This window comes from Balaenoptera musculus, chromosome 2, assembly GCF_009873245.2.
Source record: "Balaenoptera musculus isolate JJ_BM4_2016_0621 chromosome 2, mBalMus1.pri.v3, whole genome shotgun sequence".
Taxonomy (NCBI): domain Eukaryota; kingdom Metazoa; phylum Chordata; class Mammalia; order Artiodactyla; family Balaenopteridae; genus Balaenoptera; species Balaenoptera musculus.
In genome coordinates, this window is record NC_045786.1 from 71352775 (window position 1) to 71365948 (window position 13174).

Below are 13174 nucleotides of genomic sequence, written 5' to 3' on the forward strand. Positions count from 1 at the left end.
ACCAGACAGCATGCCTGCGAGTGCTGGCAAGATGCCACGGGCTGGCGTGAAAACCAACCTGAGGGCCCAGTGGGACTTTCATACCAGCGTCAACGTCTAGGTTCTTATATCTTGGTCTGGGCATTTGAGCACTTTACAGACAATGCTTCATCCTAGGTGACAGATAGGGAACCAGGAATAACAATAAACATCAAACCACAGAACAGCCGCCATACAAGGACAGCTGCTAACATTTCTGAGGGACCCTTCTGTGCCAGGCACTGCGCTGACCGCTCTTGTGTACATCTCTTAAAATCCTCACAGCCCCCTGGAAGGTGGGAATTGGGTGATATCCCCTGCAGGGACCCCTCTGACAGCTGCAATCTGAAAATGGGAACTTAAGCACTTAGAGCTAATAGGCCTGGTGGAGGACAATTGCCGTTGAGCAGCTGGCCGTCTGCTGAGCCTACGCCACTGGTCAAAAGGAAAATGAGGCTATAGCCAGATCAGGTCAGATTTACCAGGACTACCGAACAAATAAACCGTAATGTAGGGAATGTGCCATCTACAAGGGGGAGGTTTCAGCCTGTCCGCCCCAAACAGGGTACTTTTAAATGAGGTAAAGCAACCAGGTACCATGTGGCAAAAGCAAGGGGCCTCAGGACCAGCTACTACTCCTAATGTTGGCTGGGCGCCCCCTCACTTAGTATCTCAGCATCAGCCTGGCCCCAGCTCTCTCAGAGGCTCAGGCATCCTGACACCTCCAATGTCAGCCATTGGAGGCTCCACACTTGCCCATGAACTTGTCCCCAGTTCACAGTTCCCAAGTTTGCTCCTTGGAGCCCCTCCAGGGCCTAGCTTGTACGTGTCTTCCAACTCCTGGTAGCTTGCTACCAGATGAGCCCGGGCCCTGGAACCTCAGCCATTGTTGAAAAGTAAGGCATTTGGTCGATCTTTGTCCCAGGTTCCTGGGAGCCTTTAACCCCTCGGCATTTCCCAAGTGATCACACGAGTGTCTGTTACTCGTGGTGGGCCCCTCGGACCACACAGCAGTTTATGCTAACAAGGTCTCATGGGGACCGGTAGGTAGATTCAGGTTGGGGGCTGGCCGTGCTGGAAAGACCAACTGTGTGATTAGAGGGTCGGGGCTTTGAGCAACGTAACATCATCCTGACCACCGACCTCTGGGGAGATGAGGGGGCTGGAGATGGAATCGTTGGTCACATGACTGAACTCAGTCAATCAAGCCTACATAACGAAACCCCAATAAAAGCTCTGGACAGGAAGCTGGAGTGAGCACCCCTGGTGGGTGATCCACAGCAGTGAGCTGGGAGGGTGACACATCCTGAGGACACGGAAATTGCAAGTTTGGAACCCTCCCAGGCCTTACCCTCTGGGTCTCTTCTTTTGGCTGGTTGTACCTTTTATAGTAAAAGTGTAATTGTAAGTAGAGCAATTTCCTGAGCTGAGTTGTTCTAGCAAATTACAGAACCTAAGGGGCAGTGAGAACCCCTGAATGTAGCCAGGTGGTCAGACTGAGCGTGGCCTACGAAGCCTGGAGATTATGGCTGGTGTCTGAATCGAGGGCAGTCTAGCAGGGGCCTGTGGTCTTACCTGGGGAATCTGACCTAATGCCAGGTAGTGTCAGAACCCCATTGCCCAGGTGCCGGGTCCACCCATGCAATGGCTGTGGCTGCCCTGACCCACCTCAGGGGGAGAGGACCCTTCCAAAAGGCCCAAGAAATTCATCTTTACTTTGGTAGATGAGAAGGTAAGGAAGCCAGTGAGAGATGGTAAATGATAACTCTTTTGAGTGATTAAATAAAAGACAAGAATTCCAAGAAGAGGCTACGTGAGCCATGGGAACTGGCTCAGCCTGCAGAATTAAAAAGCCACAGGAATCAAGAAGAGTCCTCCAAATACAACATCTGATGAGATGTGAAATATGTGATCACGGATGGCTATCCTGAGGCAACCGTGTCAGGATGCAAAGCTCTTTCTCTGAGGGATGTGATGGAGTGAACTGGTAACTTAGGTTAATGGCTGATTTCATGGCACACAGAAGGTAAAACACTAAACGTGCAGATTGCTTTATTTTGATGGAAGCCTGAAAAGTGACATCTCCTGTACATAACCCTCCAGAGAGAGCATCTCACACAAATATGTTCTCACTTATAAAAAAGGTAAAATGTAAGGTGTGCATTTCTGTAAATCTCACTTAGAATGAGGTGACTATTGGTGGCACAAAAATGTTAGCAACTCTGTACATTCCTATTAAACAAAGTATACATTTGTGGGGAGAAGTGAGAGCGGCCTGCCAAGTATCTGCTCTCCCATGCAGCCTTAGGAAGGTATCAGAAGCCAGTTCTGGGGGTGGCAGAAGTAAATCACAAAACAGTTCTCTGAAACTCCTTGGAAAACGTAAAGGACGCTTTCTCCACACCAGAGCATCAAAACCTACAAAAACACATCCTGGCTCTTGGCTGTCCCAGAAGTTAATCACCTTCCCATCTGCTCATGGTGAGGAATTCTTTAGAAGGCCTGCTCTCCTTCACTCCACATGTTTAAGTTTTTACAGATCCTTAACGGGTCAGCTCAGAGGCTGTGAGTCCTCCTCCAATTACTCCAAGCCTTACCCAGAGCCGTGTCCTCTAACTCCAATGGCAAACCTCATCTGGATCACACCACTGAGGCCAAATCCCACACATGGGCTGCCTGAGCACACTAGTTTCAGACCCCAAAAGACACAGTAGGCTCTCAATTAAGGCAGCCTTAACCAACCAAGAGCAGTCTGGCAAGTGGAGTCAGCAGGCTCAACAATGAGGTCATTATTTTAGAATCTGGAGGGGATCCTTGTTACTGCTCCTCACAGAGCAGCAAAGGAGAGGAATCAGACTCTGTTCTTTTTTGGAAACGTGTCTGAAGTCTACTTCTAAGGGAGCCTTGTTTCTTTACTATAGTGCTTCAACTACAAAGCCCAGTAAAGCAGGCATAGACATCACAGGAATTTGGAAAATGGGAGAAGGCTACAGGGGGCAGATCTCAACTTCAGTAGAGGGGAAAAACCAGCTAATAATTAGAACTGCCCGACAATGGACAGGTGGCATATTTGCTGGAGTGTTACAGGCAGACGCTGGAGGGGCCCCTTCAAGGAGGATGGAGGAGGGAACTGAGTGGGGGAGGGGTGAGTGGGGGAGGGGTGAGTGGCGGGGGGGAAGCTCTGGAGGTACAGAATGAGTGTAGAAGGGGGCTCAGTGGGATGAGGGTGAGGTCACAGAGCAAATGTCTTGTACTCATGTGATTCATTAACACCAGGCTCTGGGACTGTTACTTTCTAATTTTTTTTTTTTTGGAACACCCACTATGTCAGGCACATTATCTCATATAATCTCTACAACTACTCCGGAGGTATTCATTACCAACCTTGTTGTTTAGATGAGGAAACAAATGAAGTTATTTGCCAGCAAAAGGCAGAGCTGGGATTTGAAATCCAGATATGTTGGCCCCCAAAGCTTATCCTATTTCTCACCAAATAAAAGACACTGAAAACCATTTAACCACATTTAGATCACATGCAGACAAGGACTATGACATCTAACACATACGTATTATACATCACCTAACACGTAGCAAGTAACACCTAGTAAACATCTGCCCAAAGAACAGCACCCAAGGGGATTAAGTCTCTGCACTAGGCCTCTTAGGAAAGGGCCTTCAAGCCAACTTGTAGTGTCCCAGGCACCCTGTGACAAGCCTGTCAGTCTGCAGACAGCACAGGTACCCGCTACCAGTGGCAGGATACAAGTAAACTCCTGCATTGCTGTCACTCATCACATGTCTTAGTTCATCACCTGGTGCTTCAGGTCTTTCACTGAGAACTACTCCACGCTGTTCTCCAGCCCGCACTTCCAAGCAAAGGATGTCATTCTAAAGCTTACAGTGCCGACTACAAATGCTCCCAACCATGAGGTTCCTTGGCGTACAACAGAGTTCCACGAGGAGCTCTGAACTTGCAGTCCAAGCAGATGTGCTAATCTCTTAAACATCCAGAAACCTACTAATTCGAGTTCTTCTGCTGAGAATGAAACCCCCTCAGGTTAGGCGTAGAGATGTGGCAGTAAACAGCCCTGGAGAAAAGATAACCTAGAACTGGGTCTGGAAGGCGAGTCCCAGCTGCTCCAGTTTAGGGAGGGAGCAAAGGGGGCGGGGGCCCGACTCTGGGGCACCCATCACTAACTTCTCACAGCCAAAGGGTGTTCTTGTTCTTGCTCTGCCCACCACTTCAGCAACCAGACTTATTTTTTTGCCAGAAAACTCAGAACAACTTGAGGGCCAAGGCTGGCTCTCAAAATTTTTAGCATCCCCAGAATTAATCTCTTACGAGTTGCCAGATACATGAATGAAAAACTGAACACAGAGAATGCAAGTCCAAGACATTATTCACGTTGTTTCCAGAATGGCGTTTCTAGACTACGGATGGGCTGCGTCATTTTCCACTGCTCACTAGAAAGCCCCAGCTCCTTCGCGTGCAGGAGGAGGCCTGTCATGATACAGCCCAGTCTCCCCTCCCGTCCCATCGTCCCTACACACGTTCCGTACACACCAGACTGAGTGCTATTTTCTAAAGAGATCACAATCCTTTTATAACCCTATCTGTGCTTTGCACATGCTGCTCCCTCTTCCCTGCCGCCTTCCTTGACCCCGCCCAGGCCTTGCTGCGGGCTGAGTTGGCCTGCGTTTCCACATGACCCCACGTGCACCTCGCCCGTGATCTCGGACAACTCGGCAGGGCAGCCTCAGCTTCTGCACATGTGCAGTGGGAACCTTCCCACGTCACAGAGTTTCTATGAAGATTACATAAGATGAGGGTATAAGATGTAATAAATGACACAGAGTCGGCATGCAATAGCTGTTAGGTCTGAAATCACTATTTTGCCATCTGACTCAATCTAGAGTCTTCTCTGCTATACCACGTGACTGATTTGAAGATCTTAGACATACAACAAAACACACTAAAAAAACCAAACAAACATATATATATATATATATATATATATATATATATATATATATATATATATATATAATGGATCCTTGTAGCTCGTAGGTCAGTATGCTACACAAATCTTTCCAGGAGTGCTCTCTCAAGTTAGTCTGCTTAGGCAAAGACCCATTAAGATCAGATGATCGTGTGGAGGCAGCTCCTAGAAGATACAAGTGGTGGGAGAAGCCTCCAGCCCCCTCTCCAGGTTCCAGAACCCTGAGGAAACTTAAGGTGCATGCTGGTTTCACAAGTAAAACAATCCCTGACAATTTCTCTGACCTCGAGAGAAAAGGACACGTTGTCACCATCTTTGGCCACTTAAAGTACCTGGGTGACACATCAGGCTGAAGAAATGTTCCACCTGTAAACTGGTAAGGGAGATTTTCATATTAAACTATTGTCCCCAAGGCAATAGCAACACATGCCATGGGTGACCTTGACCATGTTTCTCTTTGAACTTAAGTACCAGGAACAGAAACGACACTTAGTGGAAAACAATAGAGGTTTGCTTTGTGTCAACACTGAACAGGTGCCGGGCAGGTATTATGGTTTTTATTCCTGTAATAACCACACAATACATGTTTCTTTCCCAAGGATGCTTACCTACACACACTGTCACAGAAAAAAAAAATAACTTCTAAATCAGCCTTAATTGTGTGCATTTCTTGGTTTTCCTCTTAAAGATCCCCGGGAAGGCCAAGAGAAGATTATTTCCCACCTTTAAATGGAAAATCAAATGCCACCATCCAAAAACCGGAGGTGCCCTCTCTGGAGGGACGTGATACAGAGGAATGTGTGCTGGCTTCTCAGTGTCCTAAGTGAGTCCCTAGCATCCTGAGCTGTACCTTGGGGTTGCCTCCGCCTTCCTTGGCTGCGTACAACATCTGTAGGGCAGACTCTGCGAGCGTCTTGGTCTGGTCCAGCACTGTCATCTGCTGCTGATGGTCCAGAATCTTGGAGGCGACACCCACTGCAGCTAAGATCAAGGGCTCAAAGTAGCTCGCCAGTTGTGTCACCTTTCAAGACAAAAAAAAAAAAAAAAAGCCCCAGATGCAACATGTAAATACTGTGTCTCGTTTAGGGGCCCGGCTGCTGGGAAGGGGGCTGGGGCAGGGATGGGATGAGTCACAGGGAGAGGCAGATCTGCTGGACTTCACTTTTGTTTTTTTCTACTTTACATCCAGTATTACGAATTACAGTCATCATGTTATATACATATTAGGTCCTCAGACCTTATTCCTTGTTCAACTTTACTTTTGAGAGTACTTGTAATTAATGAACTCTTGTTCGGATTTTTCTTCTTCTGGGGAGCTCTTTGTCTGTCTCTGATCATGGCAGAAGTGCTAAGAAATCTGTTCTGAGATCCACAGTTAGGTGTGAGAATTTTACAAATCTTAATCTTAATTTCACAAATAGAACAGCTTCTGAAAGAACCAAAGGCGAGCATCTTACAAACTCAAAAGGAAGCGGTATAGAAGAGGGGCAGGGGAGCATGGCAGTTGAGAAAAGCAGCCTGAAAGTAAAGGCACCCTCAAAAGCATTTTAGGAAGCCAACCCAACTGCCCTCCGCCTCAAGTATTTTGACCAAACCGTGGATTTGGAAAAAAAAAAAAGCAAAAATGATTTCCCATCAGTCAAGATGTGCTGTTTATGATGAGCCCAACCTGGGAGAACAAAAAAGCCTAAAGACAGCTAAGCACTGTTGCAGAGGCCTGTCTCCAGTACGTAACAGCATCGATGGTGCATACAGTTGTCCCTTGGTATCTGCAGGGGATTAGTTCCATGACCCCCCACGAATACTAAAAACCCGCGGATGCTCAAGTCTCTTATATAAAATGCTGTAGTACAGTCGGCCCTCTGCATCTGCGGGTTCGACATCTGCAGATACGGAGGGCTGACTGTATATGCTCACCAAAGCTCACCATCTACCTAGCATCCATAATATCATATTTTAACATTTTGCTGTCCTTGCTCCAGACACCGTCATCTATTCCCCCTCAGATAAAACACGATGACACTGATCACACTTTTCCGTTCAACTCCTCATCTTGTGTGGCAATTACTAATTGCTAAATTATTCCCATCAGGTGTACTTAAGTTCACCTGATGGAAATAGCCCTCAACTCCCTTAATGCAACTTAATGCTTCTTAATGCTTCTTCCCATGATGTGGAGGAAGAATGAGGGTGAGGGGGATGCAGGCAGGAAGGCTGCTTCACATGGGCAGCGGCAGTCACTGGGTCAGCAACAAAGCAGGGGGTGGGAGTTGGGGGTGGTGGTGAGGGTCCAAAATATTAAAGTTCATTAAAGCTAATAGTGAGACAAGACTATCAGCTAACAATAAACATACTTTGACTGTTTTATCCCCAATTACAGTTATCTTACAGATGGGTTTCAAAACACTTGAACAAGGCTGCTGCTGGCCCTTATGGTGCTTTGTATCAATTTTAAAGGGGCTCCCCATCCTCTGGGCAGACATGATCGATGTCAAGGCACATGACTTAGCGGGATTCCGGCGCCCCCCCCCCCCACCCCGTCCTGCTTGGCTCCCTGCTTTGGCCAAAGACCTCTGTGTAAGGCCCAGTCTGCATAATCCCCGGGGACAGCCCTGCATATCTGCATTGGATTTCATCTCGTCTTCCCCAGGAAGGGTGGTGTCGCCACCAATTGCAGTGATGGGTCATCAGGGGTCAGGGCTCAGGAGGGGTCCCTTTTGACTACTAAAGGAGTCAAAATGTTTAATGCATTAGAATCCAACATGTTTTCTCGATTCGTTTTATTATTTTAAAAGTACATTTTATCAATGCAACTGTAAAATGTCAAGGGTTGCTGTGTGCTGAGCATAAGTACACACAACTCAACAGGTGCCCGACTTCCTCAGGGAGGGAGAGGAAGCTCTACTTTCAAAGCCGCTAGATTTGAATCCTCCCTGCCAATTCCTTTTCAAGAAATCTTAGGCAAATTGCTTCCTATTACTAAATTTCAGTTTCCTCTTTGGTAAAATGTGATAGTACTAAGTTCCTTAAAATTTTAGGGGGATTAAGTCAGTGTGTGTAAAGGCCTCAGTACAGGCCTCTATGTAGTAAGCACTCCACACCCACTAGGGGTCATTATTCTTCACATATTGTAGGGCAAAGGTTTGGAAGGGATGGGATTTTTCCTGTATTTAGGAAGTTTAGCAAGGACTCTAATACCTCCTGTTATTGAGACGCATGACAGAACAGGAAACCTTCTCACCTGAGTTAGTACAGAAGTTAAAATAACACCGAATTTTGAGTATTTGGTATATGGTGTTGAGTCCCTCAGCCTAGGATGGCAGAGTGGGTTGAATGGTGACCCCCAAAAAGGTATGTCCATGTCCAAATTTCTGAAGTCTGTGAAGGTGATCTTACAAAGGGGTCTTTGTAGGTGTGTTTAAGGATCTGAAGATGAGATCAGCCTGGATTGCTTGGGTGGGCCCTAATTCTGATAACAAGTGTCCTTAGAAGAAACAGAAGAAGGGAAGGCAGAAAAGCGGGAGACAATGTGACCACGGAGAGAGACTGGAGAGATTCAGTCAAGGAATGCCAAGCGCTAACACAAGCTGGAAGCAGCCAAGAACGGAGCCTCCAAAAAACGTGTGGCCCTGCCAACGCCTTGATTTTGGATTTCTGGACTCCAGAGCTGTGAGAGATTACATTTCTGTCATTTTAAGCCCCCCAGTTTGTGGTACTTGGTTACAGCAGCCGTGGGAAACCAAGCCAGGCGGGTTCTGGGAATCTGCCTTTATCAATCACTCCCAAGTGGGACTGAAGCTGCTGAATTGGCACCCCACCTGAGCGCCGTCATGAAGCACTGGAACCAGGTTGGCATCAACCACCAGCCCACGACACCTCTGGATAGAGGCCCCCTAGGCTGCCTTTGTCCAGAACTCCCTTTCAGAAGGTGAGACTCGTTTAGCCAAGGACCAGAGTAACTTGATAACTCAGGTGACACAAATAAAGTTTCTTTTCATGCCACCCACTGACATAGGAATTAATCTTCCGCACTAAACAACGTAAGGGCAGAGACAAGGATGTTGCCCTAGGAGTCTAGAAATATTTTCTTACGAAATTCCTACTGGAATCAAAAGTTACTGTTGAACAGAAGTTCGGTTTCTCTGCCAAACTCACTGTCCCCACAGCAGTCACACACGCAGTGCTCCAGCCTCCAGCCCGTTCTGCACCACCCCCTCGCCTTGCAAACTGCTTCACACAGGTGGACAAGCCGTTTCTTATTATAAAGGCACTCAGGTGAGAAATGAAATTTACCACACTTGCAATGGCAGAGAGATACTGGCCATTTTAAACCTCAAACACCTCTCCTTAGAGCCAGCAGGAAGCTTAGTAGGCCCTTAAGCTATTCTGTATTGGAAAAAGCAGGAATATTGATTTTCTAAAATCAATACCTGCAGAGGTGATTTTGGCTACTGGATTTCTTGATCTGTACATCAATACTGACGGCAGCACCGATAAATGCTAGGAAATCCTGCAGGTTGTTAAAAACCCAATGTCTGCCCTCTCTCTGCCGAGGCACAGGCTGCTTGACAAGCCAACTCTCCTTGAAGGATTTGCAAAATGAACCCCAAACAGGCAGAACATGATGCAGCACCTGCAACCGTGTGGGTATGAACGCTCAGGTGAAGGGCTGGCAGAGTGGCCACACGGAAGCTTCAGCTGTCGAGGGTAAAGTTTGCAAGTTTGCTTTGCTTCCTCACGTGTGAAAATGGACACTATATTAGAGGTTGTGGAGGAAAAATGTGCCCTAAACAAACCAGAATGAGGCTGGCCAGCCAGGACAGAAGATGGCAGACACCAGGCCAGGAACACCAAGTTCAGTCTCTGGCTTGTCCCAGCGAAGATCAAGAGTGATAGTTGACTGAAAACTGCCTTGGCGGCTGCAAAGTCTGAGCACTACCAGAAAAATTTCCCTGTAGCTTTTGTCTCAATGCTAACTAAGTAAAAAGAGATCCTTGAAGTGGTCATTTTTGGCAAAGATGTTGATGGAGGCTGAGTGGTATTTTCTCTAGCGTCAGCCAGCATTGACCCGGCCCTAACACCTGCCCTGAGGCTTTGGGGAACAAGAACAACAAAATCAATAACAACTCTCCCCCCATCTCTTTCTCACACACCCTCAGCAGGATCCCCTAGTGCCCATTACCTTATGTCCCAGCTGAGCTGCTTCTCCTCGAGCTGCTGTGGCAATGGGATCGATTAGGTGCCCGATTTCCTGGACCACTGAAGTCAGCTGCTCCTGCAGGGCCTGATAAGGAGAGAGAGCTGTCAAGTTCAACTTACAACAGCTCCCCACGTAGTTGTACTGATTTAAAAAGGTCCATGTGGAAGATAAGGGAGGCCGACAGAAATGGATATCAAAATGCCTGGGTGTGCCATCCAGTCACTGCTCTGCCCCTCCCCGTCCCAGCGACCCTCAGCTCCCCTGGGCTAAACCCCTCCTCTCCACAGTTCCATCCATGAGGGACATAAGCAGGCCCCAGGAACACATTTCCTACCGGCTTCTCACTCCTGGCAACCACAGTAACAACTGATGCTATTGGTATCTTTACTTTGGGTTATTCAGCATAATTACTGGAAAGCTGGAACAGCGGTGGCTTTCCAAGAAGGGAAGACAACTGTGTCCACATGGAGGTAGCTAATGGTGGGGTCTGAGGGAGCATCCAGTTGCAGTGTCCTCAGAACTAAGAACCCCTTAAGCGGGGAGTGGGGAGGAGGGTGACGTAAAAATGACATCATCTCTCTTAAAGCAGGACTACTTCCCAGAGAGCGCACTGTGAAAATGCCAGGTGAAATGCCCACTAGGCTATGGTCAGGTGCTCTGTTCACTGTACTTGGTGATGCGGATACCATTATTGAAAATGGCACCATCAGGGCATTTCTTCTCAGGTCTGAGAGACAGTTTAATCTCTCCGTCCCAAAGAACTGAACTCATGCTATAAAGAGATGGGGCAAGGTATCTGGATGATGCTGAAGTGTGAAGGGGGTGGGGAATTCAAAGATGGAGAGGGTTAACTAGTCACGGGAAAGATCAGATCCCTCTGTAGAAATCTGCACAGGAGCTTCTGCACTTCACAGAGTCCGGATTAATAGACCAGAGGGCTGGACATTTTAGGTCTGCACTCATCAGCACGGAATGGGGTGACTCCTGACAAAGTGACAATGTCCTGCTCATAGAAATGAGACTCAGGCTACTCTCCTACTGAACAACACTGCCTATGGGTTGGGGGGCTTTGTGCAGAGTTTAGTCAATGAGAGGAACAGCCTAACCCGCAAACTTGAAAACAGAAAAAAGGAAAAAGTAAAAAAAAAAAAGGAAAAAGTTAAGAGAGATGGAGGCAGGTAGAGAGAAACCTCCACACTTCCAAGGGTCTTATTTAGCAAATTACTTGTTATCTTCCCACTCACAATGTAACTACAGTCAAGAATGCAAGACTATCCCAGCAAGGTCGTCTTACTGCAGATGGCTTGTTAGATTAAATATGGTATAGGTAGGAAGCACATGCAGATAAAGGGGAGGGATTTTCTTCCCAGGGAGGAAGTCAAGACAGAGGATATGCTTTGGTGATGGTGTTGAAAGGATGGGGGTGTGAGGGGGGCGCTCGTCATCTCTGTTTCTTGCTCAGGGTGCTAGTTACAGTGTGTGCTTGGTTGGTGGGAGTTCAGGAAGCTGCACATGTATGACAGGCACACTGTTCTGTATGCATATTCTACTTTAATAACAGGTTAACGATAATTCTAACATTCCACACAGGATGAGAATACATATTCCTTCTTTCTTTCCTTGGAAATGGGGGAGGCGGGTGAAGCAACAGTGAAATAGACAGTTCTATTAAAAAAAATGAACAATTCCAATTCCAGGCCCTGCTTACAGACAGGGGCCAAAGTTCATTGTTGATGAGTTCAGTGTCAGGAGAGAAACACCAGCCAACAGACCATTCATATTTATTAAGTACCTTCTGAGTGTCAGGCACTTTCAACAGAAAGAAAGAAGTATGAATCAGGGGCCTTTGGACAGGTAACAGAAAAACTTCAAAGGAGCCAAGTAGGAAAATTCTATTCTCAACTTTGGAAGAATGGGCAAGAGAGGGCAATGTGGCTCTGAATTAACAGAATGCAAAAGCTCTCTCAATACTAGATATTGAGTAACAAGGGCAGAATCCTTGATCTCTGCATGGACCAAACACATAGCGTTGAATGCTGAATTCGCCCATTAGTCAAAAAAGTGCTGAAATATGACAGGGAAGCACTCAAAATTTACACGCTTAGGTCTGCTCTACTGAATATGGTAACCCCACCGACTGACACACTCTTACCTGACGATGATCATTTCCCTCCAAATTTCAGCCAAATCTGAACCTTCCACCCCCGCAGTACATGTGTTCCTTCATCAAACCATCATTCTCTGCTCAGCATTTGCCCTACCCCCTCCAAAAACTTCCCAGGCTGGTTCCAGGGGGAAGGTGGCCCAATGATGAAGCTCTTTATCAAAAACGTGTTGGTGCCATTCCCCCATCCCCAAAGCCTGCTGTTGGGATTCTTCAGTACTTCCAGAGGCTTCCGAGCTGGCCCCAGAGCCCTGCGTACCTCCACGGAGATGTCGTCCCTCGTGGCCAAGCTCTGGCTGACAGCCGCCAGCGAGGCCTGCTCGATGTCCCGGATGCACCGGTTGATGCTGTCAATGGAGTAGTCACATTCCCTCTGTCCAGGGGCCTTGTCCCTGGAAGGGACACAGCAAGTAGAACACGGGCTCCACAGAGCGCAAGTCCCAAAACCTGCTCCAGCACTGGCGGGCCAGGAGCCCCTGTCTACTTTCTACCCCACTCGATTGCTTTAGGGAGTGAATTCCTGACCCTTGCTTGGCAATGCTTCTCTGCATAGCCCAGGCATTTCTTCACTTAACACTTGTGCTAAGTCTATTTCTGGTGGGAAGGGTAGGGTGCTGTCCGCCATCTCAGGCTGATGCCAGGCAACTGCAAATGAAACAATCCGGACTTGGATTCTCCATTCACTGGCTTAGGCATAGGGCCCTCATTAAAAAAAAAAAAAAAAAAAAAAAAAAAAAGTCAGTGCTATTTCCAGTGCAAATATACTATGCTCTCTACATTGCATACTAGTCG

The 13174-nt window shown here is 47.3% G+C and overlaps 1 protein-coding gene across 8 annotated transcripts in view; it reads right to left on the reverse strand.

Moving 5' to 3' along the window:
• The window catches only part of TLN2 (talin 2), a 450559-nt gene that overhangs the window by 70462 nt on the left and 366923 nt on the right, over nucleotides 1–13174 (reverse strand). For all 8 annotated transcript variants that reach the window (XM_036843237.1, XM_036843236.1, XM_036843229.1 and 5 more), the window contains 3 exons: nucleotides 12642–12774; nucleotides 10201–10302; nucleotides 5869–6039 (listed from right to left, as the gene is read on the reverse strand). In XM_036843237.1, coding sequence (XP_036699132.1) covers nucleotides 5869–6039; nucleotides 10201–10302; nucleotides 12642–12774 — 406 coding nt within the window. The remainder of the gene's footprint in view (nucleotides 1–5868; nucleotides 6040–10200; nucleotides 10303–12641; nucleotides 12775–13174) is intronic.